Raw genomic sequence first — 27,470 nt, forward strand, 5'->3', positions numbered from 1 at the left:
TATAAAGAATATTATATAATAGAAATCTCTCCATCTATAAAAGAGGAGAATTGTAACAAAAGAATCGTGGGGTTTTTTTCATCAGTTTACAAATCGATCACTTACTTAGTTATTTTCTCTCTTAGTTTTTTTATACAAATCTCTTTTCTGTATACATTAATGGTCAGCTAAAAACCTCACATCGGCAATCTATAACAAGATAACATACAGTTTATATATATTATAATCAAAATTTTATATAGATTAAATACCTAATAAACATCTATTATTATAATAATTATAAAGATAAAAAAATAAGGAACGATATATAGTCCGTTGAGACGCCTGAAGTTACAAAGCCCAAGATGACGGGAAAGTCGAGCTATTCTTGATTCATCAACTTTATAATTGTTTAAATAATTTTTGTTAATGTGATATACGATTAATATGTTAGGATGCTTAAAAATATAGAAATCATTTTAAATTGTTATGCATCGTAGAGAAATCATAAAAACATAATTTATAAAACATGTTTTATGATTTATATATCTATGTGTGTTCCCTCTTTAGGGTTATAGGATATAGTAATCAATCTGGACAACAAACTACCAAATCTTCCCATTTTGTATGAGGATACCTTGCTTCCTTGGAATTAGTACAACAAAACGACTACAGCAGTATAAAATCACGGATAACAAAGTCACGGATAACAAACACCATTATTCCAAGAAGAGTCCTAATTCACCTAAACATTATCAAAATTATATATCTTAATTCTAGAAATAAATCATAAGTTCGGAACTTAAAAACTGACTTTACGAATCTAATCTGCACAAACTGTCAAACTCCTAACCTCACAAGCACTCACTCAATCACCTATATATTTTGGGGACTAAGTGCCTGAGACCCAAAAAAGATTAAGAACAGTGAACTTACTGTCATAAATCATAATCTTGAAATTTGAAGGGATTGCTTGCTCATTTCTTTAGGCTTATCCGACCACATCATATTCCCTTCACATAAACAAGTGTGATGAGGTTAAGCAATAAACTAGCACGCGCATAAACAACAAAAAACTACCACATCTTCCGGTTAGTCCCTGTATAACTTGCTTCCTTGGAATTAGTTCAACAAAATGACTACCGCAACATGAAATGGATGTAATTGCTAGAAGAGAACAGACTGAGTATACAAGAATTCAATAGGTTGGAAATTTTCAAGATATCGAGATATAAAAATAAATTTCCAGAAAGCTCACAACATTAGTTTGGCAAATAAGCGCTGTACCACCCCCCCGCCCCAACCCCAATATTATAAGCCCTTACTATCACATATTTTCTGCGTTATTCATTAACAAACGAATTTTGAGAGAACAGGATCCACATGGGAGAACCACTGATGCTGGAAATGAATTCAAGGTTTGTAATGAGATGAAATCACCATCCCTCGATAGTAAATATCCCATCTCCTCCAACTCTACAGAATCAATCGAGAAGCAATCACCACATCTGCACTGATACAAAAGCTCCACAACATCACCAGCATACTCAATTGTCATATCCTCTATGCTAACATCTTCTGAAGTTGTTGCATCCTGTTTCAGTGTTTGCAGCTCAATATCATAAACAGCCCGTGATGTTGGATTGCCAAGGATTTCCCACGCTCTTTGAATCTCCAAAAACCTATTGTCGGGTAGATTTATGGAATTGGATAAGTCATCAGTCTTTTGTAATTTATCTGGATGGTAATTAAGAACAGAAGACCGGTATCTTGTACGAATTTCTTCATAAGTTGCCCCTTCCTTCACTCCCAAAATCTCATAGTGTGTTCTAGTCATTGAAATGTAGATAAAGTTTGCATATGCGATCAGCTGTGTAAGATATCCCTTTTGCTGCAAATGCATTAAACAGAAGAAACGACATTTCAGTTGACGTTTTAATATAATTGGATATGAGTTGGAGAAAATATGTCCTAAAGTAAGTACATAAAAATATGATCAACAAAATAAAGACCATAAAGATATACAAACTTGTTAAGACATTGTAAACAAGGATGTCTGCAAATTATCATTGTATAAATCTGCCCAACTAGGTTCTAAATTAACAATGCCCCTGATATTCACTCTCCGGATGAAAATCCTGTCCAACAGTTGAATTATATTAACTTGAAGACGCGCAAATCCTATACATTCTGAAAACTAAATGATGCTCACTTAATCAGAGGCGAAATCTGATCTCATTATGATTAAGATAGCATGACTCCTAAAATTGACCCCTACAAGTTTTTACATGTATCTTATCTAACTTGAGGCACACGCTTATAGAAACAGTTGAACTAAAACTGGGACTGAACGTTAACATAGTAAAAACTCCAGCAAACTACTGTGTAACTTACTGTTTTATGTTTTTTTACGCACCTCAACTCAGTCATGTGGTGGTGCTAAGTATTTAAAGTCTCAAATTCCAGTTGCTTCTGTATTTTTTATTATGATAATCATATGATAATATAAACTTGAACAAAATCCTAAAAACTAACTGATGCTCACTTTAGCAGAGGCAAAATCCCATTCCGTTGTGATTGAAACAGCATGACTCCTAAATTGACCTCTACAAGTATTTATATGTATCTTATCTAACTTAAGGCACAAGCTTATTGAAACGGTCGAACTAAAACTGAGACTGAACGTTAACATACTAAATACTCCAGCAAAGTGCAAACTATTGTCTAACTAACCTACTGATTTGTGCTTTTTTTACGCACCTCAACTCAAACATGTGGTGATGCTAAGTATTTAAAGTCTCAAATTCCAGTTGGTTCTGTATTTTTTATTATGATAATCATATGATTAAATATACATAACGAGTTAATAACACACGTCTGCTGCTCTTGACATATGACTTCCTTTTAGGCAGTGTTTATTTGAAGGGAATGATAATTCACAGAAAACTACCATATTTAGCATTTTAGCTCTACAAATATACCACAAATTATCCTCCAACTTATTCCACGAACTAGATTCCAAACCTAAGTTCACTTCTACGGCATTAATATGACCTACTTAAAGAGTAGGACTAATATCCCACGAAATTAACTATGAATTGATCAAAACAGTCACTGTCAACATTATAAAGGAATAAGTATAATTTCACGAAAAACGAGTGTGCATTCCATATAATCCATAGCATTAGCTATTCACCGCAGCTACGCTCTGTCGACTAGGTTCTAAAATGATGTAAACAAAGTTGCAGTCTTGCAGATAACAATTACAATTACATCATTCACTAGGTAAAAAGTCTGAGAAAAATTCCAAGCACTCGAGTAATTCTAACATTTTTAAATTACACATCTTAATTCAATTAATTAATCGTGATCGAATCGAAACATATTAGACAAATCTAATTTGTTCAATCTACTAACATTACAAACACTCACTTCTCAATCACCTATAAATTTGACACTACCAAAGATAAATTGAAAAAATTATGATTATGTAAACATATACATACATATACACAGATATGTATAATACCTACAAGAGTTAACAATTGGTTAAAAATGATACCTTATGCTGAAGCCTCTCAAGGTAGATTGGGGGCTTTAATGCTCTGTTTGGAGATGAACTCTTTGTAATAAAATAAAATATTAATTTAAGTATATTATATATAATACAATTACATAAATCGAAATATTGAACATACAGTTTTATTCTTCAAAAAAATTATTTAACATATTAATTATTAAAATAAAGTTCTGTTTTGGGCTTTTTTGAAAAATATCCAAGACTAAAAATATTTTTGCAAAAATACCGTCACTTTTTTAAAAATTTTACAAAAATACTTTTTAAGGTTTCTTTTGATTGCATTTAAGGTTGATTTTGGTTGTATTTTAGGTTGATGCCCCTGCGGGGCCCACTGTCACGTCAGCAGCCATACAGCCTGCCCCGTCTGCTGCCACATCAGCTGCCATGTCAGCATTGGGTGGAACCCACTTGTCACGTCAGCTGTCCCGTCAACATAGGTACAGTCAGCGCATAGTCAGCATGGGTACAAGCGCGCAGTCAGCATAGTATAATTATTAAATAATTAAAATAGTATATTTGCAATTAAGATAGTATATTTGTAATTAATTTGAAAATATAATATTTTTACAAAAAAACTTAGAAAAATTAGTATTTTTGGTAAATTCTCTTCTGTTTTCTTCAAATTTGGGTATAATTTTTTTTATAAATTAGACTTATATACCTTGCGAATGAACAAAGAATATTTATAATCGAATCTGAAAATTTCTTAATCACTTAAGTTATCTCGCTTAAATTTGGGTATAACTGATTTACTCGATGCATATCATAATTTTTGGATGAAACGATCTCGGCATAAAGTAGGGTAGAAGTTCAACACAAGCATGTAATTTACATTGTATTTTTTATATTATTTATTATCTTATAAATTTGACTTCATATTTAGTTTTAATAAATATTTTGAACAAAATATTTTTTTACAATTTTTTAAAATGGAGTTGAATATGTAACCAAGTACTTTACTCAAATATTTAAAAAGTGTAAATTTGATTCAATTACCCAATTTATTCTATTTCAAAATTAAATATTTTAATTGAATAGTAATTTATATTGTTGATACATGTTAGCGTTGGCCAACATTTTAACTTCAATTTTTAAGTCTTAATTTGTTTAGATTAATCCGAAAACTACAATGTTAGTTTTTGATTAATTTAGTTTGGAGTCGAACGGATATTTTTAAAGTAAATTTTTTAATATTCTAGTTACAAAATTTAGTTATCATGTTTACTGTTCATCCAATTTTACGGTATTTGCAATGCTGGTAACCAGTTCCAAAAAGGATCCTTTTATGTCCAAGGTGAAGGCTTTTGGAGATTTAACATTGCAGATACAGTGAAGCTAACAAAAACAAACTTGTGGGTTGTGACCATCCAGTTAGCAGTAACTAAAAGTAAAATCAACCTGGCATCAATGTAACCCTCGGACGAGATGAAACAGTATTTGTTACCTGAATCAATTTCAATTTCGTAAAATAAAAAATTTCCTTTGGAGATTCCCTGTTATTTCAGGATCATCCCCATGTTCCGCTCTACAATATTGTTACATGAAAGAATGTGTAACAAAAAAAACATAAACAGACTTCACCGTTGTTGAATAGCCTCAATAGCCTTTTTCCACTGATTAGCTCTTTGTTTAGGATCTTCAAATGATATCACCTTTTTCGGCTGCATCATCAAGGTAAAAAACAAAAAAAAATTGTTAATTCCAGTGCAGCGAAGCCAAGTAAATTGAATATGTATAGACTATAGTCCAACTCCAAGTCCCCAGTTAATTGTTTACAAGCATTTAACGATTAATATCATCCTTGTATTGCAAGATATGAGGATGGATAACTTATACGGTGCACACTGGTATTCTTTAATCCGAAGTCCAAAGTGTTGTATGATAGGTAATACTATACTCCTTTTTATGCTAGCACTAGTTCGATTAATTTAATGGACATAATAAAAGCTTTTAGCTAAGAAAGTTTTATTTAAAATTACATACCAGAAATATACAGATATTCCAAAAAGATTTCAAATTTGGGGAGTGAGTGAGTGAAAGACCCATAAAATCAATAACAGACTTACTGTCACAATCTTGAAATTTGAAGGGTTCGCTACATGGACGCTCATTTCTTTAGGGTTGTCCGACCACATTACGTTCCCTTTAACCACTAACTTTGATGGATCCACGTAAATTAACTTTGGCTTGTTTGTGAGGATAAGCTGGACTTTCTTGTTTGTTAATTTTTGTAGTTTCTTTACCATGGAAATCATGATAACAACTTCATCAGGCTCCAAAAATTGCTGCCTATTTATTGACCAACAAAAAAGAGAAAAATTCAGTCAAATAGACAAATTCGAAATGTAGAGAAAGGAATATAAAAACACCAGACCGCAACTCTTTCCACTAAGTACACTAGTACAGCATTACAATTAATTATTTCAACCCTAGTACTTATGTGACATTGTTTACATGCAAATACAAATAGGCTTGAGTATGCGTCAAGTACAATTCAACATAGTTGCATAATATGAACCTTTGATTACAGAAAATTGTTGGAAAAACCAAATAATTCAAAATTGTAAGACAGTGTTCAAGGTAGGTAAACAGAATGGTTTATAAATATTGGAAAAAAAAATTAAAAAATCAAGATAAATCACAATTCTATTTTTAACAAAAATATTGGATGTGAAACAAAAAAGGTGCATTAAGAATAACATATGAATATTGTCATTCTCCAGATATCGATATGCAAGAAGTCATAGCTTAGTTTTCACATTAAACAGCAACATCAAGGAAAATTGAAACTGTTGAGAGCTATTAATTTTATTTTCCTTCTTTTATAAAAAATTCACCCAAAACAATAAAAGATCAAAACCAGAAACCTGAACACCTGATAAAATAAAGTATATCCAGTCCGATTATATCAGGGGCAATTGCAGCCAATAGGTTTTAGATGAGGAAAATGCCCTAACCAGAAGTACAAAATTACCATTTTGAATCGAATGAGTCAATTGAAGCAATTCTGGTTATAGACGCCACAGATTCGTTATTTCCCTCGGTTTGCTTCCCTGAACTATCATGCTTCCCTGAACTATCACCAACATGTGATGGGTTCCATGAAGAATCCTGAGCAATATCCCCTCCACTGTAATGAACCTACAAAGTTTAAAAGTTGGTAAATAAAAAGCAAAGTATATTATTATCAGGGAAAATATTAATGAGATATAGCAGATTTTTTTTGTATCCTAATATGTTAAACATAAAATAATTACCATTTGCTTCAAAGCAAGTTTAGGAGGAGTTTGCATCCTTAAATTATCCCAAACAATTCCTTTAAAGAAGGGATGCTTTTTGAGTGAATCATATCCATCAGGTCCTGCACCAGGTCTTCTACTCGGATCAATATCCTGTGTAATTAAATGTTCCGTTAAAAAACTTAAACAAAAAAGAGTATTTGCACTTCTAACACTATATGACTGTTTCAAATAATAAATTTACACAGACCCTCTATAAATTCTAATACTAACAAGAAAACGTTATGAACTCATAAAATTAGATATATATGCTGGATGTGACACATTCTGCTGCCAATAGATAATAACATGTTAGGAACTGATAAGTTCCTGGACAATATTGTGTCTATTTTTGGTGTTTTCTGTTGATTTAAGTAGGATAACAGCTAAAGTAAGCTGAGAAACAGAGATATAGAGCAGAATAGAGATAGAATCAGAGAGAATAGGTAGAGATCAGAGAGAAACTTGAGAGAAAAGACAGAGTTTTAGAGAGATTAGAGATAGAATGGGTTTAGAACTGGAAAGCAGGGATTCTTCACTCACTTGCCGCACCGCGCACCGGACTCTTGGGGATTCTTCTCTCATCCACGAGTGAGAGAAGATAATACAGATACTTGAACATTTAATCAATTAACTATGCTAAAATGCATCAGTTGGATTATTAAGTAATACTAATATATATTTTTTAACGATAATGTACTCATAATGAACTTATGTAATTCATTATTTAGTTTAATTTGACTTAAACTCCTGAAAAATATATAAAAAAATATATTTTTGATGTATTAATGTTTGGCGAATCCCCCCGCACCCGAATCCCCGTATTTTTAGATTTGCCGAATTTCCTTATCCCCGTATCACGCACCCCTGCACCCGCACCCGCACTCATGCTTCCTAGGTTTAGAAACCCTAGAGAGAGAAAGTAAGAATCATTTATAAAGAGAGAAAGAGATTTGGTGGCAAATGCCATTTTCCATATATTCAAGTCATAATATGAAAATACAAACAATACAGGTATTTATAGACCCTGAACTATGTAACTAACTCCAGAATAGTAAATGACTCCAATGCCCTTTACTACTGCTGCTGCTCTAGTCTACTACTAGCTAGTTTTAATGTCAGTTCCTAACATAACAGCTCAAAGATTTCCTAACATTTACTTCTTATCGTATGTCTTGGAACAGAGAAGAGTGCGCAGAGCTAATAGATGCAAGTATAAAAGTGACAAAATTAGTGACTGCCATATATAGCCAGTTAGTAGTATTTACAAAGAGACGAAACAATGACAACAAATGCAGCATTGTGACATATTAATTAACATAGCATTACAATGCAAAGCTTGAAGTCTACAATTTATATACTACACAAGTCAGTGTTCAGAAGATGCAAGTCTTCAATTCCCCTTAAAGGGATAGGTCGGTGCAAAATTCAACTTATACATTGTATATGAGTTAAGTTAAAAATAATATATAAGTAAAAAATTATCTCTTCATAAATAAAGATATAGAGACACAACATATAGCTTACCAATAACCGATCAATTAAGTCTCTAGATTCACTGGAAAAGTAGTCTGGAAATTTAAAATCTCTAGCGATAATTCTCTGAAAAATGAGCCATTCACTAGCATCTTTAAAGGGTGAAGTTCCTGAAAGCATTTGGTACAAGGTGCAGCCAAGTGCCCACAGGTCATTTCTGTTCACGTATAATGGAAAAGGAAACTAATAGTAAATACAACATCCAACACAGACGATCCTGTTACTGAAGATGATAATTCGTAAACTGTTGAGGTTTACTCCAATAATTGATCTATGTAGCGCATTAAGCAACTCTGAGAAACATGCTCACCCAACAGTAGCAGGAAATGAATTTAAAACTTCCGGAGGGACATAAGCTGCTGTCCCAACAAAAGTGCAGGCTTTATCATCTGCATAGAGGGAAAACATGTGTTAGACGTAACTAAAAGTACAGTTGCATAATTCACGCGTAATTCATGAAACTTGCCTGATGCTGCATTTGGAAGGACAGTTATTAGGCTATCCTGCATAGGCTTTACGCTACCAAAGTCCGCAATTTTAATATGCCCATCAGAAGTAAGTAATAGATTCTCCGGCTGCTAATTCATATACCTGTTAGCACTTCTATGCCAGAGAAACTGCACGCATACACACAAAACTATTGGCTAAATTACCTTAATATCACGATGTAACAATCCCAACTTATGTATGTACTCAAGAGCTTCTACTACTTCAGCAGCATAGAAACGAGCTTCGTCTTCTGACAACCGACCTTTCTGCACTGACACAAATTCAATATATATTGGACAAATTCAATAACAATGTGAAAACTTAAAAGTAAGATAATTTTAAAAATCAAAATTTAGCAAACAAAAATTTAATAAGATAGGATTTTTGCTACCCAAAACAAAAGTTCCTACAAGAATCGTAAACTGGCTCACCCTAGTTATCTGATCAAAGAGTTCTCCACCTTCACAAGACTCGAGTGCCATGTCTAAAAATCACACAAAATGCAATAATAACCGGTTATCAAACAACATACAGTATTTAACTAGTTCCTACCAAATCCGGATTCTTATATAACTAGATAGGACAGGGGTACCTACATAGGGAAAATGTATCTTGAAATGTGAAATACAATTGAATAATGCCAGGATGATCCAGCTGATCAAGTACTATCCGTTCTAGTTTGACATATGCTGTTTTATTTTCCTTAGTGATAAACTTTTTATCCATGATCTTTAATGCATAGACCATGCCTGTGTCTTTCTTTTTTGCTCGAACAACCTGTTGCAGAAGACAGTAGTACAGCTTAAACACAAGCAAGAATATGGCGTGATGTACTAATAAGGCACTCATGTTACTAGTAGACAAGCATAAACCACTATTGTGAATACATCAAGAGTTTTTGATAGAGAAGTCATTTTCAATGCAAACGATGCTCTGTTGCTTTCAATTAATATAGCCCTTGAATCTTATCGTGAAAAAATGGAGCAATGATTCAGGATTCAGCTTCGCATCTATAGAATCGGGACTCTAAATAGCAACAGGCATATTGACTATTGCCTAAAACAAACTGAGAAAAACAACCAAAAATATTCCGATCGTAACAGGAAAATTATCCACCTTGCAGAAGCTTTTATTTTAATACAAGCAAATCTCGGTTTTAATATATAGACGGTCTGATAATGTTGTACAAATGGAAAGCTGATACAGATTAGAAACAATAATAGCACATTTCCAACAACTGAATATTTTAATCACTTATATCCAAGCCACATGTAACCTAGGAGACAATGTGACTTCGAATCGTACCCCAGTCCAGTTTTGCAGTTCTCTATTTGGCAAAATCGAAAAATTAAATTCTCTATCAGGCACTAATCATCTCTACTTGTTTTTTGGTTATCATATCAAGTATCAACAGCGGTTCAAGTTCTCCCCTTCAAGTGATTTGCATCTGATCATATTTTTGCTAATGTCAATCCATTATTACTGAAGTTCTAATGAAGAGGTTCCAATTACCCAACTGTTCTGGTCTGTGAAACACATGGAGTAAGGTGTAAAAAATGCTCCTTTATGATTCACAATGCGGGCCAGAATGTGCTACTGTTATCTATAGGACTCGAAGAATGTCAAATGTATTAAATTCTCTCTAACTATTTTTCTTCCTTCCAGAAGACTTATTGGTGCATAATTGAAGTATCGAACTTAATGAATGAATTCTAAATAACTTACTGACAAGTGCATATATATATGCACATACATGATGCAGCCTGCATCATAAAAAATAACTTCTAAGTCAACATCGGCAATTGTAAGTATAGCCTTCAAAACAGTGGCAATTAGCTACAGATTGCTTGTTCCACTACTCCTCCTATAGAATGAGAATGTACACGAGAGAACAAGTCAATCCTCTAATATAACTAATAATTAGAATAAAGATGTGAACAGAAAGCAGATGAAGCTGTAGTCTATAGAATAGTGTAAATTATTTTTAAAAATATATTGGAATTCTTCCTTTAGGTGACAATATCGAATTGCAAAAAGAAATTGCAAAACTTGGTAGTGAAAGAAATCCAACAAAAACATTTGCGACTTATACTCAAGCTAACAAAATTTATCAGAAACAGACACATATCCCTCTTATTTGGGTAGAAACTAGAGATACATCAACTCCAAATATACATCAACTCCAAATACAAAAACCAACGTGTAATGCTACAGCCTACAGGATAGAGTCGCGAATCACTTTAAATGAGTCTTATACACCAAATAAACCAATTACATATTGTAACTTTCAGAAAATACTACCCCTGCAGCCCCTCCTAACCAACCAAAAATCTTGCATAACCAAACATCTGCGAGCACCTGAATCCTTGAAGTGTGAAGCCTACTTTACTCTAATAAACTTGAATGACGAACATAAACAGAATTGCGACACACATTCTATTCTTAGAATGCACCTTTTTAATACCACACAACCACACCTAACTACCAATTACACAGTATCAAAATACAACAATTAACCAAACCCGAAAACCCCCATGAGCATTTCACTACAAACACATAAAAAAAACTCAATCTTGATTCTTGAACCACAAAACAAGCCATTCAATCACAAAAACAACATTAACACATCTAACATCAAAATTACCAAAACCAACCAAAATTAAATAATGGGTAATTAAAAAACAAGATTGTTAAGACCTTAGAATAAGAACCAACTCCATAGATCTTGCCCAACTCAAAATCTTGAATGGAAAAATTTTCTTGTGGGGCCCTAAATGCAAAGCTTTGAGATCTATTTGGTGGATTCTCGTTCTGCATACTCAGCTTTGACTCAAATTCTTTCTCCATTTGCATCACCTTCTTCAACAAATCACCAACACTTCTTGTATCTATAAATATATAGACACACACATGCAAATCAAGATATTCTTTAAATGCAACCAAGCAATAAAAATACCATTTTCCCCACAAAACCCAGAATCAAAATATGATCTTTAACCATAAATTACAGAAATTTAATTGTGATCTTGAAATTTGATTATTTTGTTTCAAATTCAAAACCCTAAAAAATTAAATAAAAGGGGTGAATTAATGTTAAAAATAAATGGGGATTGAAGAGACCATGTGGGAAAATGATGGGTGTATTTCCAGGGAAATCAAGAAAATCTCAAAAGATAAATAAAATTGAACATTTTCTATTTTAGAATATAAAAATGTACTATGTGTGTAACAAGGAGGAGGAGAATGAAGTGGGGGTGATGGTGACGTTGCTTAATGATTAGAAGAAGCTCCCTTGACATCGAAATACAGAAATAAAATCGAAATCGGGAAAATCGGAGAAAATGAATCGGATAAAATCGATCCGAAATTGAAATTGGAATATAAAAAATTGATCAGATATGAATGATCTGAATGATCGGGATACATTTCAATTGAATTGATAAAAATTAAACTGAATCCATTAGTAATAATTAACTAGTATAAAAGTTCGTGCGAGATACAGACAAATAACTTAAATTGCATGTGTTTAATTAAAGTAAAATTATATTATGTGTCGTTTAAAGAAGTTTGTAATTTGGAATCTGACACGAGTAATACTGATAGCGTGCAAAATAATTTTTAACTTTGTTCGGGCTCATAAATATATTTATATTTTTTTGTGGGTGTTGTGTAATTAAGATGATTTTTCAGAATATTTATACACATATCTTACTTCCAATTCTTCGAGAATGATGTTAAAGGAAGTTTAAGTTCTGATTCTAGTTTTATTCAGAAATTTTTAAAAATCTTCCAAAACTTTACTCAATTCTTGTACTCTCATATTTCGATACTTTCTTTCTAACTATTTCGTATTATTTTTTCTTCTAATCCCCAATATTTTTAAGCATTTTATGTCTTTCTTTCTCTTTCACATTCTTAATGTATTTCAAGACATTAAACAATTCAATTTTGAATAATTAACTGAATAAATTTATGTTGTGTTACAAAATGATCAATCTTTCAATCCCGACCCTTGAGATTGGTCAATTATGTCTGGATAAATATTTTTTGTGTTCAATCATCATAAGTTCAAATTGTTCATGTGCCTAACCTGTCCTTAGTTAGATAATAAATGCATTCATTTTTTAATCACTTATAACTTCATTCACAAAAGTATAGTGAATAGATAGACCAACCATTGAAATGAGTTTGTTACTACTATAAGAGTAATTGTGGAGGTAAGAAAATATTTTACCAAAACTTTCCCAAGAATGAGATGTTGCTATTCTATTGGTTATTTTCCCTTAAATGAAATAGACCCACATGTGTTAATATAAATTATACAAATAAAAACATACCATGTATTTTTTTTGGAGCTATTTTGGTACCGATTTTGGTACCTCTAACACTATTCTTACTATATTGAGCTTTGTATATGCACGCTTTATTTTTTCTTTAATTGTTAAAAGACTACGAGATCCGGGCCTTTAACCTAACTTTTTTCTAAAATCGACTTAAAATTTTTAATTTACATTTTTTTTCAAATTTGTTAAGTTTACATGTTTATCAAATCAATCTTGGTACACGAATGATCATAAAATAATAATTTCATCAAATGAATAACTTGTATAAACAATTTATATGGTTTCGAATATAGTAGTGAAATATATGTTAATCTTTTTTTTGATGGAATATGTTAATCTTAATTAGTAGAAGAATAATATTAATAAGTGAAATATTATTACCGTTATCGAGAGTATTCATTGATCGTGATTTAACTATATATTTTAAATTTAAATTGATCAAGACTAAAACTGGTTGTGTGATCAAAGACAGTAACTCAACTTCCACATTAATAAACTTTTAATAAACACTTGAAAAATATTTGTTCAGGAGTTAGTCTCGTAAGTTACGTTAATAAAATATTGGAGTAGCCCCTCTAATAGAAACCAATTTAGAATAAAAACTAGAAACTAGAAACCAATTTTTTTTAAATTAATTCGAAATATAACACATATGGTATGCAAATCGATCGTTGAGAGATGTAGAAAAATACAGTGAAATCGGATTTTAAAAAATATTTACGGTTTGACAGGAAATATCAAATTAAAAACGGAGGGGAAAAGCTGAAATTGGTTGTGGGAGGGTGCAGGGTAGTTGGGTGGTGTGATTTAGGGGGGAGGTAGATCTAATGGCTTAGATTAGTTATAAGTTTCTATTTCAATTTTAGTTTGTATTTGATCATTCCCCTATATATATAATTTAATTATTGCAGGCTCTTTTTTTGAAAATAAAATAAGGCATTGATTAATTAAAAAAACTAATAATTATATATACATAAATAATTATTTTTAAAAAGTATTCAATAACGCTTAAACCGACTATTTAGCCCGTGCATCGCACATATTATAAACTAGTATATATATAAGAGAGATTATAACTAAATGTTCTCCTGACTTAGCTGGTTATGGGTTTGCATTCAAACCCCATTAACAACCTCTTTTATGAAAGGCTCACTAATAAGATTTAGAGTTGAGGTTTTGTAGTTAATAAAATCAGGTTTGGTAAAATTAATTTGCTTGCTCGGGAGTTAGGCTCGTAAGTCAGGCTTATTATATATATATATATATATGAAGCTACTCTAATGGAAACCATTTTAGAATAGAAACTAGAAACCAAATAATTTTTTTTTTAAATTATTTCGAAATATAACACATATGGTATGCAAATCGATCGTTGAGAGATGAAGAAAAATACAGTGAAATCAGATTTTTAAAAAAACTTACCGTTTGACGGGAAAAATTAAATTAAAAACGAAGGAGAAAATCCGAGATTGGGCTTGGGAGGATGTAGATTAGTTGAGTGTTGTGATTTTAGGGCGACCATTAGATTATATTAATTTAATGACTTAAAATAGTTTCTAGTTTCTATTCATCTCCCTATGTATTATGTATGTATAAGAGATAAGAGAAGAGATAAGAGATTATTCAATAATTTAAATATATAATGTATATGTATAATATAATAAATATTTCATATATTTAAAGACTATGCCTCTAATCGAGTTTTTTTAAAATAAAATCATACATGCATATATTAATTCTCCTCCAAATTAAGGCTACAAGAAATAAAATCAGGAGGGTTCAAATACCACTTTTGGGAGAGATTCACAAAAATTCTGAATCCGAAAAATCCGTCCAATCTGATCCAGAAAAAAATTACATTAAAAATCCGATCCGGAAAAAACCCGATATGCGAGCCTTCACGGGCCACATATTTTTCATAATAATCCGGCCCGACCTGATCCGGTAAAAGCCTGGATTTAATTCTGGTCCGAATTTAGGCCCGATCCGGGTAAAAGCCCGGCCCGATCTGGATAAAAGCCCGACACAGCCCGATCTGGCTCGTTAAAATCCCAATTTTTTTGTTACTTTTTAACAAATATTTGAATAAAACATTAGAAAAATTATGTTTTTTTCCAAATTTATTTTATAATTGAATATAATTTTGAATACAATTCCTAATTTTAAAAAAAAACTATTTAGAGAATTGAAAGTTACACATCTTTTACTTATACTTGGAACCTTTTATTAATATTAAGATCGAAGTACTGAGATGTAAATTTAAAATTCTAAATTATTCTAAGATATAATATAAATAATTTGTTCTTAAATCTAATGAGGAGTGTGTACATATAAATAAAAGTGTAAACTTGCAAATACAATCCAAAAAAATACGAAAATCAAATATTATTACCAAAAAAATAAAATTATTAATATTAAAATTATTCAAAAAAAGCCGGCAGCCTGGCCCGGTCCAATCCACGGGCCAAAAGGGGCCTAGTTATTTTGAATAAAATGCGGTCCGACCCGATTTTAAAAAAACGGCTCGACCCAATTTCAAAAAAAATCCAAAATTTTCAAAATTCGCCCCGAATCCGGCTCAATCCGGTTTTTGTGCATCTCTAAAGACTAAACCTGACAAAGAATATTTCACGTGTGCTATCAAATGAGCTACCATATGCACAAATCGATTCACGAACACATTTAACACTTCCTGAAAAGGTTTGAGCAACTCTTGACAATATTCCACAATAGTGTCAAAAATAGATTTTCTTCTATGTTGTTGAAACACATCCACTAGCAATTTAGAATCCGACTCAAAGATGCATTTATTTATCCTCCATTCTTTAATCCACGAGAGTGCTTCTTTCAAGTTTACTGCTTCTGCTTCACGAGCTTGTCCTCGGCCCTCTAACTGTGCTAACCTTAGCTCTAAGAAATGTTCTTTTATCATTCTGTACCACACATTCAACGCCAATAAACTTTTAATTAAGACGAAAAACTGCATCAATGTTGATTTTAATCCAACCCTCTGATGGCTTACACCATCTTTTGTGCGTCATCAGTCCTATGTTTCTCCTATCGCCTTCTATCTCTCTCACCCGCTTTCAATCTGTAAGTAAATCTAATGCCATCAATTTAACACCAAAAACCGATGTATTTATCTTCTCCAATACCCATTTGTTTCTTCTAACTCATAAGCTCCAACAAAACAGAGTTACCATTACACAATGGTCTTTATTTCCAGCACTACATACTCGTTTTAGGACCTCCATAATTATGTTATTTGTGGTAGGCAAGATTAGTTATTGTAATCCCATTTCTTTCTAAAGTTCCTGCGTAAAACAACATTGGAATAATATATACATATCATCTTCAATACTAGTGTCACATCAAGTGGACACATCAGGTACATTAACAAGTTTATTTAGTAGATTATCTGTTGTTGGTAGTACATCCCAACTTGCACGCCAAATGAAGTTAAGAACCTTCCCTGATAATTGTAATCCCCATATCCTTCTCCAATAACTCATATCAACACACTCAGATTCTCCATGTATTTTTCTATAACAACTACGAAATGGAAAGTTACCTTTGTCGTCTAGGCTCCAATACCAGTCATCTTTTTCTGTTACGTATTGTTATAAGAACTTGTCGAATAAGATTCATATCCCTCTCATTACAAATATCAGCCAACAGGTCTTCATCCCACTTGCCCTGATTTAATTCCATCAAACTTTGCACTGTTGCATTATTCAATCCTTGAGGAATCTTTGTGGTTAAGTATCTATTTTCCAAGCATGGTAGCCACGGTTCCTTCCAAGCCCTGGTATTTGCACCATTACCTACACGTTTATGCCCCATTGTTTAATAACATCTTGAGATTGCAAAATAATTCTCCAGAGGTAACTTGGATTATTACCAAGTACTGCATTCAGAAAATCACTTTTAGGAAAGTATTGAGCTTTCATGAACTGAGTCACCATGGGGGTTGCATTAGTCATGGACCTCCATGCTTGCTTGGCCAACATTTTCATATTAAATTCTTTCAACTTCTTGAAACCCAGTACACCATTCTCCTTAACATTGCATAGACGTTCCCATGTCATCCATTTGATTTCACTACTTGTGTTATTATTACTCCACAAAAATGCATTTGATTTATTTTTCAATTTTGTCACATATTTCATTTGGAATTAGTATCAAACTTATCCAAAAATTAGGAATTGTTTGAGCTGATGTCTTAAGTAATGTGACATATCCTGTTTTTTAGATTGTCTGATTACTCACTACCTGTAATTTATGTTCTATTCTTTCCAGAAAGAATCCAAATTCCGCAGTCTTATTACAACCTGCATGCATTGGGATCCCCAAGTATTTCCCTGATACCTTAGCTTCATTTACCCTCAGCTTATTACAGATTTCTTTTCGAACTTGTGCTACTGTATTTGGAGAGACAGTTATCAGTAACTTATTGAAATTAACAACTTGTCCCGATATAGCTGCATACATATGCAAAATTCTTTTCATCACCCATGCCTTTGTTATTGTAGCTCAAAGAATAAATAGCAGTCATCGACAAATAATAAATGAGATATGGTAGGTGCACCTGATGCCACTCTAATACCATACAAAATTCAGACTTCTTTGTTCCTTAGAATCATTGCACTAAGTCCTTCTACACACATTATATATATGTAGGGTGATATAGGATCCACTTGACGCACACCACACCGAGGTTTAACTGCTCCAAACTCCCGACCATTGTGCAGGAAGCTGTATGAGACTGATTAATTAATACGCACGACTCTGTCAATCCATAGATTATGGAACCTAAATTTTAGCATCATGTTATGTATAAAGTCACATTCTAATATGTCATAAGTCTTTGATATATCCATCTTCAATCCTGCAACCCTATTCATACCATGTGTCTTCCTCTTCATGTAATGGTTTATTTCAAACGCCACTATGACATTGTCTGTCAGCATTCTATCCTCAATAAAGGCACTTTGTTTGTCCGATACAATTGTATTTAGGCAAGATCTAAATCTACAAGTCATGAATTTAGATAGGATTCTTACCAATACATTGCAGAGTGAGATCGATCGAATGTCAACCATAATCTGAGGTACTTTCACCTTTGAAATCAGGCAAACCAGTGAATGATTAATCCCATCAGTGAATTGAGTCATACTACTTCCAATAATAATTTTTTTAAATTACAAATTGAGCCATACTACTTCCCTATAAGTTGGGCCAAAACTCTGGTCCAAACTCCTTTTTATAAGCTGGAAGGAAGGACACAACAGTGCAACACAACGTAAACATGTTGGTTAAACTCAAAAGTCCTAAAATGAACTAATTTTAAGATAAGTTTCAATAGTTAGTTTGGTCTCATTGTTCAAATACATTGTACTTAAGTTGGCATAGGTTTAAGATAAGTTCCAATGGTTAGTTTGGTCTCATTGAATTTCTTCGGTCATTAGAGCAAACCCAACAAGTCCAACATGTGCCTTATATGACGTCCTAAGTCAATAATTAGGGCATTTGATATAAAGTTTTTGATCCAACAATACCCTAGTGATGCCTTATCACTATGACAACGTCTTTGAGCTTTATTTTTAAGGCACATCTTTATTGTTCTAACTTATATTTTATTATAAATTATTACGAACACTCTCTTTCTCTCTTTACTATATATTATTTTTAATGATGAAAGAAATATTTAATAATAAAATATTAAATATGTAGTAAGGATAAGGCACATAGGCGGAAAATAAGTTACTTAAATATGTCCTAAGTTACTACAATATAATATTATATATTATATTTAAGGCTTGAACTAAGGTATTGTTGGACTTACTTTTATTCCATAGGTCCGACATGCTCACATTATTTATTATTTTCTCGGTCCACATTATAACTTGCGCCTCAACTTCTCATTTTCGTATTTGTCGATTTTATAACCAAAACCGAATTGATTATAACTAAATCGGTGTTTTTAAATCAAAATTGAGCCGGCGGTTATGATTACGGTTTTCAATTTTAGATTTCGGAGATATATGGTTCCCGTACGATTTTATCTAAAATCCGAACCAAATCGGCTCATGCTCTCCCCAACCATTAATAAGTGTCTGTTGAATTAAATACTTACATCTTTAAATACATGTTTAGTCAAATCATATTTTGATTGAAAATTATATATTCCATATAATAAAAATATAAAAATATACATTATTAAAAAGTATATTCAGTCTATCTTAAAATGAAACTTTTAGATTATAAAAACTAATAAAATTAATTTTTAATGTTTAGTCAAAAACTGGTCAACTTGATTGCTAAAAAAATCAAAATGGACATGTAATTAGGGTTGTAAGAAGTATTCATGTTTTGTAATCAGAATTCAGGTATGGGGTACCGAAGATTAATTCGAAAATCTTGTATTAACAGGAAGGATTACTGAAGATTAATTCGAAAATCTAGTATTAACATGAAGGATTAACCGAAAGAAGTTAAATTTGATTTTTTAATATTTTAAATATGTTAATTTTGTGCTCTTACATTACTGACTGTTTAAAAATTAATATATTTTATCATATTACATATTTCATATTTATTTTAACCTAACTTGAAATTTTATTTTATGTCTAAAAACTTATTTGTAATATTGATCACAAACAATGAATAATGACTAATCGTATTTCAGAAATTGTATCGGTAATGTATCTTATAAAGGATTAATAGATTAAATCGAGAATTGTTTTTTTCAAATGTTTGTAGTAATTCATGCTTATTATATTCCCTCCATTTCTTCTCAACAATTGTGTTGACAGAGGAATTTGGTAACAACAAAATTTGAGATTTGTCAACAAGTTGGCGCTAGAAGGAGGGGCTAATCAAGATTTGCATCTAGGAGGAAAGATGTCTCACAATCACGATGGAAGTTCTTACAAGGAAGAGAGTTCTGAAGAAAGGTCTGGACATGACTATGGCTGTCATGAGCACTATGTTCCTGTGGAGATTGTCCGACGAACTCCAGACATTGGGGGCCAACCTCCGGTTCTCATCTGGAACGCTCATTTGATGGAACAACTTTATCACATGGGCAAAACTTTGAATGGATTTGATTCGAGATTGGGTAATACTCGATCTGATCATGCACCCGGGAAAGGTCCGATAATTGAATGAGGTGTTTCGGATGGTTGTGGATAAGCCAACAACAGGCATATGCCAATTACTCCACGGCGGCTAGATTACTCTGAGGATGCTTCTCCAATTAATGAATTTGTGGACGAAGGCATTGATGGGAAAGAGATGTTGTGAGCAGGCTATCAGATAACTCCGCACTCGCATAATTCTGGATGGACTTTGAATGAACATCATCAGGCGGAAGCTTTGCTGGATGATAGACTACAAGGCTTTGTTGCCTTAAAGACTTGATTGGACATTCGACTACGAGACAATGATATGAGGATATTGCTTTTGGAATGGTAAAAAGAAGCTGATTAAGGAAATACGACGCCATGTGGCTTGACGCGTGTGTCCTTGAATTCCTTAAGGGATCAGGAGCGGCACCGCGGTCACGAGAGAGATCATCCTCGTAATGTGGCTGGAAGATATGAACGAGGTTATGGGAGTGATAAATAGAGAATATTTGGTTGGCACGGTCGGTGGACTCCAAATTATCGCACTAGCTCGGCTGAAAAGAGGTATGTGAGATACTTGGAGAATGATATGGATGTTTATGCTCGGCACAACAGGGATGCATAGACTCATAATTATGCTTAAACTCAGAGAGATACCCCGACACTGACTCAGGCTTTGTCTAACTTGGAGGGTAATAGCCGAGAAAGAACTCAAGATCAAGGTTTGGTCCCGCAACTACAAGGTGGAAATTAGGTGGATGTTCGGGCGATAGATCAATAATCTTTGCCTCCAGGGGGTAATCAAGTGGTGCCACTGCCACCACAACCTCAGGATTCACAACCTAATGTGCAAAACATACATGGAATTGGAACTTTTAATGTGGATGATCTAAAGATATTGCTCAACCATCTCGAAGGAAGAAGGATTACTGTTACAACAGAGGTCCCTTCACCATTCTCGGTGGCTGTAAGGAGAGCCCAATTACCAGCGGGATATCGAAATACAACCAGCGACTTGCGATTTCATGGAAGTTCTGATCCATTTAAATTCTAGGAAATATTCAATATAGAGATGGATATTTTCCGGACTTGGCAAGGTGTCGACTCTTGGCAGCTCCATTCGAAAAAAGCGCCTAATGATGGTTTCAGAAGCTTGGACCCTGAGTAATCACATTTTGGGATCAGATGAAATCTATATTCTTGACCAAGTTTCAAGATGTTGTAAGATATGCTCCTCCAGTCATTACTTTAGCCAATGCCAAGCAGCGGAGAATGAAATTTTGTCCTCTTACTTGAAAAAATTCAATGTTGAGTCCACCAACGCAAGAGGTGCTTTGGATGAGGCACTTAAAAGCTTTTTTATAGCTGGGTTGAGAACAGGTTCAGAATTTAGGAAACATCTGCAAGGGAAAGATCCGGCTACTATGATGGATGCCTTGGCACAAGCCAAATCCTTCAAAGCCATAGAGAAATCATTGACTTAAGTACGTCCCACCTCACAAGGAATTTAGAAAGAGAATCCAAAGAAAAGAGAAAGATCTCCAAACCCGAGATATCGCAGAGATAGTCGTAGTCCAAAACGGGTGAACGCTGCCACTATTCGAAGATAATGGAGTCCACCCTTGAGCTACGAGAATCGGCCAAGTAATTTTACTCCTTTGGCATCCTCTGTTGAACACATCTTCGAAGTAAACAAGAACAAAGGTCTTTTCAGGAAATCGGATGCTCTATCCTTGTAGCAGAGCAAAGATAAGAAGAAGTATAGCGAGTACCATGAATCGTCCGAACATAAGACTCATGAATGTTGCCAGCTGACAGATGAAATAAAGACTCTGATCATAGAAAGGTATCTTCGCGAATGGGTGGTTAAAGAAGTGAAAAGCCATAGAAATGGCTATGGCAAAGTAAAAGAAGAAGGTGGTCGTACCCCGCGGGGGTCCAAAAATGAAGTTCCAGAAAAAAGTAAGTTTGTCAGAGATAGAAGCATCTGATCAATATATGGAGGAGACCCCGATGTGGAGAGCAACAATCGAGAACTTGGTAGATATGCCGGGGAAGAAAGGTATAAACATCTTATCAACACCCACATTCTGGAAATAAGGCCACCAAAGATACTCAAAGGAGAATCCATGGGCATCACTTTCAGATAATAAGATTCAAAAATAGGTACACCACCCACACAATGATGCCTTGGTCATATTAATTCAGATCAGAATGGAGAATGTCTATATAGTCTTCATGGATATTGGAAGCTCCATCAATATCCTTTATTACAGTGCTTATAAGAAGATGAGATTCATATGGAAGGTGATATAGTTTAAAAGGAAATCAACGGGGAAAGTCTTAGAGGAAAAGTTGAGACACTGCAAAGCTTAGAGCAAGCCCTTGATGAAGTCCTTCTCAAGAGGGTGCGCCGTCACATGAAGAAGCCTTAGTGGAAGAACTTCGCGGAGTTGATCTTGACTTGGATCCACACATCCCTTTGCCTGTAGAGAAAATGAGTTCGAAAGAAGAAACAATATCTATCTCGGTGGATGACAATGATTCAAGTAAATATTGGAAGATTGATGGAAGCTGGAAAAGCTAAAACTAGGTATACACGCATGACAACGATCCTGGCCGCTAGGGAGGTAAGGCTATATTTTTAATCTCACAAGATCGAGGTTCATACCACTTATCCATTAAGGCAAATTTTACGTAAACCAGAGTCATCAGGAAGGATGTTAAAATGGGCAATAGAGTTGGGATAATTTGATTTGGACTATTCTCCACAGACAGCAGTCAAAGATCAAGCTTTGGCCAATTTTTTGCTTGAGTTTGACTCCGAGATCGACGAAAGAGCTATAGTGTTGGCTGAACCTTCTTCACAATAGAATACTCCTGATATTGTAAAGGAAGATTTTTCACGCCTTTGGTGGATTTTGCATATGGACGGAGCAGTTAATAATGATGGGGCTGGCGCCGGAGTTGTATAGGTTACTCTAGAAGAGCACCATCTGATGAGTGACATACACTTCAAGTTTCGTGCCACGGATAATGATGTAGAGTATAAAGCTCTAATCAATGGTCTAAAGATGGATTGGAAGTTGGAATTATGAATTTGGTAGCATAGAGTAGGGATGTTCACGAACCGAGCCGAGTCGAGTTTTGATCGAACAGAGCCGAGCTTTAATTTTTTTTCTGACGAACCGAGCCGAGCCGAGCTTTCTTATCGAACAAAAATCGTGTTCGAGCTCGAGCTCGTTAACTAACGAGCCGAACACGAGCTTGTTCGCGAACATAAACGAGCCGAGCCGAGCCGAGCCGAGCCAGAAAAAATTCTGGTCAACCGATGTTTGACTGTGAAAATAACTTATCAAATAAATTTATTTTTTTTTGAAAATTTGGTTATATCACTAAAATATATATATCTTGACATCCATACGGTTGGATCGAGGAAAAATATTTTAAAAAAAATCGAAACACCAATTAATGACTAAACACTAGTTAGTGGTAATAATCAAACTACTACTTGACTGTTAAAATAACAAACCAAATAAAATTATTTTGGTCTGAAAATTTGGTTATATCATTAAAATATATTTATTTTGACATCCATATGGTTGGATCAATTAAAAATAATTTTAAACAAGTCGAGATACTAATACAGGACTAAACACTAGTTACTAGTACTAGTCAAACTAATTTTTGACTGTTAAAATAGCAAACCAAATTAAATTATTTTGATCTGTAACTTTGGTTATATCAATAAAATGTATGTATTATGACATCCATACGGTTGGATCAATATAAAATATTTTTAAAATAATCAAAACAACAAATCAGGACTAACCACTAGTTAACGGTAATAGTCAAACTAATACTTGACTGTTAATATAACAAACCAAATAAAATTATTTTGATCTGAAAATTTGGTTATATTATTAAAATATATTTATTTTGACATCCATACGGTTGGATCAATTAGAAATAATTTTAAACAAGTCGAGATACTAATACAGGACTAAACACTAGTTACCAGTATTAGTCAAACTAATGTTTGAACGTTAAAATAGCAAACCAAATAAAATTATTTTGATATGTAACTTTGGTTATATTACTAAAATATATATATTATGACATCCATACGGTTGGATCCATATAAAGTATTTTTAAAATAATCGAAACAACAAATCCGGACTAAACACTAGTTAGCGTTAATAGTCAAACTAATGATTGACCATAAAATAGAAAATCAAATAAAATTATTTTTGATGTGAAACTTTGGTTATATCATTAAAATATATATTTTATGACATCCATACGGTTGGATCGACGAAAAATATTTTAAAAAAAGTCGAGACACCAATACAGGACTAAACCCTATTTAGTGGTAGTAGTCAAACTAATGTTTGATCGTTAAAATAACAAACCAAATAAAATTATCTTGATTTGAAACTTTGGTTATATCACTAAAATCTATTTATATTGACATCGATACGGTTGGATCGATACAAAATATTTTTAAAAAAGTCGAGACACTAATACATGACTAAACACTAATATAATTTTAAACAAGTTAAAATTAAAATAAAAATTTCTAAATCGTGTCAAAATATAGCATATATGGTATGTAAAATGATCGTTGAAAGATGAAAAAAAGTACCGTGAAATCGGATTTTTAAAAAAATCTTACGGTTCGACCGGAAAAATCAAATTAAATTATTTAAGTAAATAAACCCCTTTCTTGGCCCAACCCAACTAATACTAGCCCACTTTCCTTGCCCAGCCCAACCCCTAATCTAAGTCACTAACCCTAAATTTCTAAAATTCTACATCCTTAAAAGGCTAAAACAACAGCTCGATCCCGCCTCTTCTTCTCATCTCTCTAACTCTTAAAAAACAGCAGCTCGATTCTTACAGAAGTTATGGATCCTTACAGAAATAAGAGCAGTATTCAAATAATCCCTGAAAATGCTGAATTTGAACCATTAAGAAGTTTAGGTGAAGAAAGTCTTGGTGATGAATCTGAAGGCGGTGGTGATGAATATAATCAGCCCCAGCAGCCTGAACAAGAGGAAGTTTCAAGAAAAAGAAAAAGTGCGGTCGTTGATAGTGAAGAATCTAATCAGGAGAAGCCTTATCAGAAGCAGCAAAGAAAGAAGAAATCTCGTTGCTGGGCGCATTTGGATATTGTTATAGAGAACAACCAGGAGTTTGCAATATGTAAATTTTACAAAAAAAAAATGATAAAGGGCAGCACAGGATGCACAACGACATTCAACAGGCACGTGGATAAATGTTTAGCTTCGCACGGATGAACAAATCAAGCAGTCCTTCAGCTTCAATCGAGTGGTTCGAAATCTTCCGAGGTAACAGTGGGTAATTTTATTTATGATCATGCTGAGATGAGAAAAATTGTTTCTCATTATATTTTGGTAAACGAATTACCATTTAGGCACGTAGAAAGTTATATGTTTAATTTGGTGATGAAGACTGCTACTCCATTTTGGCAAAAAATTAGCAGACAAATGGTGAAAAAAGACTGTATTAGTACTTTTGAAATTGAAAGAAACAAATTAAGAGAAACTCTCAAATCAGCTAGAAAGATTAATATTACAACTGATATGTGGACTTCGTCGCATCAAAAACTAGGGTACATGGTTGTCACAGGTCATTGGATTGATTCCGATTGGAAACTTAACATGAGAGTTCTCAATTTTTGTAATGTCCCTCCCCCACATAGTGGTCTAGTAATTTCAGAGGCTGTATTTAAGTGTTTAAATGATTGGGGAATCATTGATAAAATTGGAACTTTGACTGTGGATAATGCTGCTGCAAATGATGTTGCCCTACGATATTTGAAACAAACTTTTAGTGTTAGAAAGAAATTACCAATTGATGGGAGAATGTTTCATGCACGATGCTGTGCACATATATTGAATTTATGTGTGCAAGATGGGCTAGTACCGACTAAAGAAATAGTTGATAAAATTCGGGATGGGGTGAAATATGTGGCAGCCTCGGAATCTCGTAGGATTAAGTTTGCTGAGATTTCCATGTCGTTAGGCTTGAAGTGTAAAAAGTTAATTCTAGATGTTTCAACACGTTGGAATTCGACATTTAGTATGCTTTCTTGTGCTATTGAGTTCAAAAATGCTTTTTTAATATATTCCACATCTGATTTGGGGTTCAAAGAGTATGTACCAATGACTGAGGATTGGGAAAGGGTTGAACATGTATGTTCTTTCCTAGAGGTGTTTGCTGATGTCACAAAAGTCATTTTGGGGACGGATTATTCCACTTCAAACTTGTTTTTATCAGAAATCAGGAGAGTCAAGCAAGTAATAGATCAAAAAGCTGTCCACCCTAATGTGCATATTCAAACAATGGCTCGGACAATGGAATTAAAGTTTGAGAAATATTGGGGGGAAACTAATTTGATAATGTCAATTGGCGTCGTCATGGATCCAAGGTTTAAGATGAAGCTTCCAACATTTTGTTTTCCCACCCTTTATCCAATTGCAACTGATTCTGAAAGGAGTTTAATCTATTTGACAAATGCTTTGAATGAGTTGTACTTAGAATATTGTAAGGAAGCGAAAGATGCGAGTAAAGAGAGGAATGAATCAAGTGTATCTTCGTCCGATGCTAGCTTTTTTAGTGCACCACGTGAGATACCACAGGGAATTAATGATTTTGAGAGCTTCATTCGACAAACTGGTGGTATAATTGAGCCTACAAAGTCAGAATTGGAAGAGTATTTGAGTGAGAAAATTCTGCCTCAAAGTTCAAAATTCGATGTTCTAGCCTGGTGGAAAGGAAATTCCACAAAATTCCCTGTTTTGTCTAAAATGGCATATGATGTTTTAAGTATTCCTATTAGCACTGTGGCTTCCGAGTCGACTTTTAGCGCTGGGAGTAGAGTTATTGAACCTCACCGATCTTGTTTAAAACCTGAGACAGTTGAAGTGTTATTGTGCGGAGCTGATTGGGTGCGTGAACTGTATGAACTGAAAAAAGCAAAAAAGGTATTAATTTAACCAGCAACGTTGCATATTTTCCAGCCTTATATGCTTTTTTGACAAATCTGACTTATTTTTTAAATATTTTCAGGAGGAAGACAAGGATATGGTGATCCATTTAGATTAAATGATGG

At 33.5% G+C, this 27,470-nt stretch overlaps 3 protein-coding genes across 5 annotated transcripts; 1 reads left to right on the forward strand and 2 right to left on the reverse strand.

Annotated features, from left to right (window-relative positions):
- Positions 1 to 693: 693 nt before the first annotated feature.
- On the reverse strand, positions 694 to 3,609 carry LOC141695193 (uncharacterized). Of its 2 annotated transcripts, none has more exons than XM_074499454.1 (2): positions 3,509 to 3,531; positions 694 to 1,870 (listed from the first exon to the last, which is right to left on the reverse strand). In XM_074499454.1, the coding sequence occupies exon 2, from the start codon at positions 1,814 to 1,816 to the stop codon at positions 1,307 to 1,309; it is 510 nt and encodes a 169-aa protein (XP_074355555.1). In that variant the 5' UTR covers positions 1,817 to 1,870; positions 3,509 to 3,531; the 3' UTR covers positions 694 to 1,306. The 2 variants fall into 2 exon arrangements, with proteins under 2 accessions (XP_074355555.1, XP_074355554.1); XM_074499453.1 differs by lacking the exon at positions 3,509 to 3,531 and adding an exon at positions 3,542 to 3,609 and having other exon boundaries at positions 696 to 1,870.
- A 1,375-nt stretch (positions 3,610 to 4,984) lies between these two features.
- Positions 4,985 to 12,104, reverse strand: LOC141697752 (3-phosphoinositide-dependent protein kinase 2-like). 2 transcript variants are annotated; one of them, XM_074502287.1, is made up of 12 exons: positions 11,560 to 11,698; positions 10,588 to 10,726; positions 9,459 to 9,639; positions 9,294 to 9,346; positions 9,027 to 9,128; positions 8,840 to 8,948; positions 8,684 to 8,762; positions 8,365 to 8,530; positions 6,817 to 6,951; positions 6,534 to 6,700; positions 5,626 to 5,848; positions 4,985 to 5,220 (listed from the first exon to the last, which is right to left on the reverse strand). In XM_074502287.1, exons 2-12 carry the CDS (start codon positions 10,615 to 10,617, stop codon positions 5,137 to 5,139), a joined length of 1,329 nt encoding a protein of 442 aa, XP_074358388.1. In that variant the 5' UTR covers positions 10,618 to 10,726; positions 11,560 to 11,698; the 3' UTR covers positions 4,985 to 5,136. The 2 variants fall into 2 exon arrangements, with proteins under 2 accessions (XP_074358388.1, XP_074358387.1); XM_074502286.1 differs by lacking the exon at positions 10,588 to 10,726 and having other exon boundaries at positions 11,560 to 12,104.
- Positions 12,105 to 25,239: 13,135 nt separating this feature from the next.
- Positions 25,240 to 27,463, forward strand: LOC141696261 (zinc finger BED domain-containing protein RICESLEEPER 2-like). The gene is made up of 3 exons (XM_074500425.1): positions 25,240 to 25,598; positions 25,770 to 27,342; positions 27,428 to 27,463. Exons 1-3 carry the CDS (start codon positions 25,240 to 25,242, stop codon positions 27,461 to 27,463), a joined length of 1,968 nt encoding a protein of 655 aa, XP_074356526.1.
- Positions 27,464 to 27,470: the final 7 nt, after the last annotated feature.

This window comes from Apium graveolens, chromosome 11 (genome assembly GCF_009905375.1).
Source record: "Apium graveolens cultivar Ventura chromosome 11, ASM990537v1, whole genome shotgun sequence".
Lineage (NCBI taxonomy): Eukaryota > Viridiplantae > Streptophyta > Magnoliopsida > Apiales > Apiaceae > Apium > Apium graveolens.

Bases quoted from the DNA above. Each gene is read 5' to 3' on its own strand.
- LOC141695193 (XM_074499454.1), bottom strand. From the start codon at position 1,816: ATGACTAGAACACACTATGAGATTTTGGGAGTGAAGGAAGGGGCAACT.
- LOC141697752 (XM_074502286.1), bottom strand. From the start codon at position 11,715: ATGCAAATGGAGAAAGAATTTGAGTCAAAGCTGAGTATGCAGAACGAG. The intron at 9,347-9,458 runs GTAGGTACCCCT...TGTGATTTTTAG, and splicing joins TCAAGATACATTTTCCCTAT to ACATGGCACTCGAGTCTTGT. The intron at 5,849-6,533 runs GTAATTTTGTAC...GTCAATAAATAG, and splicing joins GACTCATTCGATTCAAAATG to GCAGCAATTTTTGGAGCCTG.
- LOC141696261 (XM_074500425.1), top strand. From the start codon at position 25,240: ATGGATCCTTACAGAAATAAGAGCAGTATTCAAATAATCCCTGAAAAT. The intron at 25,599-25,769 runs GCACGTGGATAA...ATTACCATTTAG, and splicing joins TGCACAACGACATTCAACAG to GCACGTAGAAAGTTATATGT. The intron at 27,343-27,427 runs GTATTAATTTAA...AAATATTTTCAG, and splicing joins AACTGAAAAAAGCAAAAAAG to GAGGAAGACAAGGATATGGT.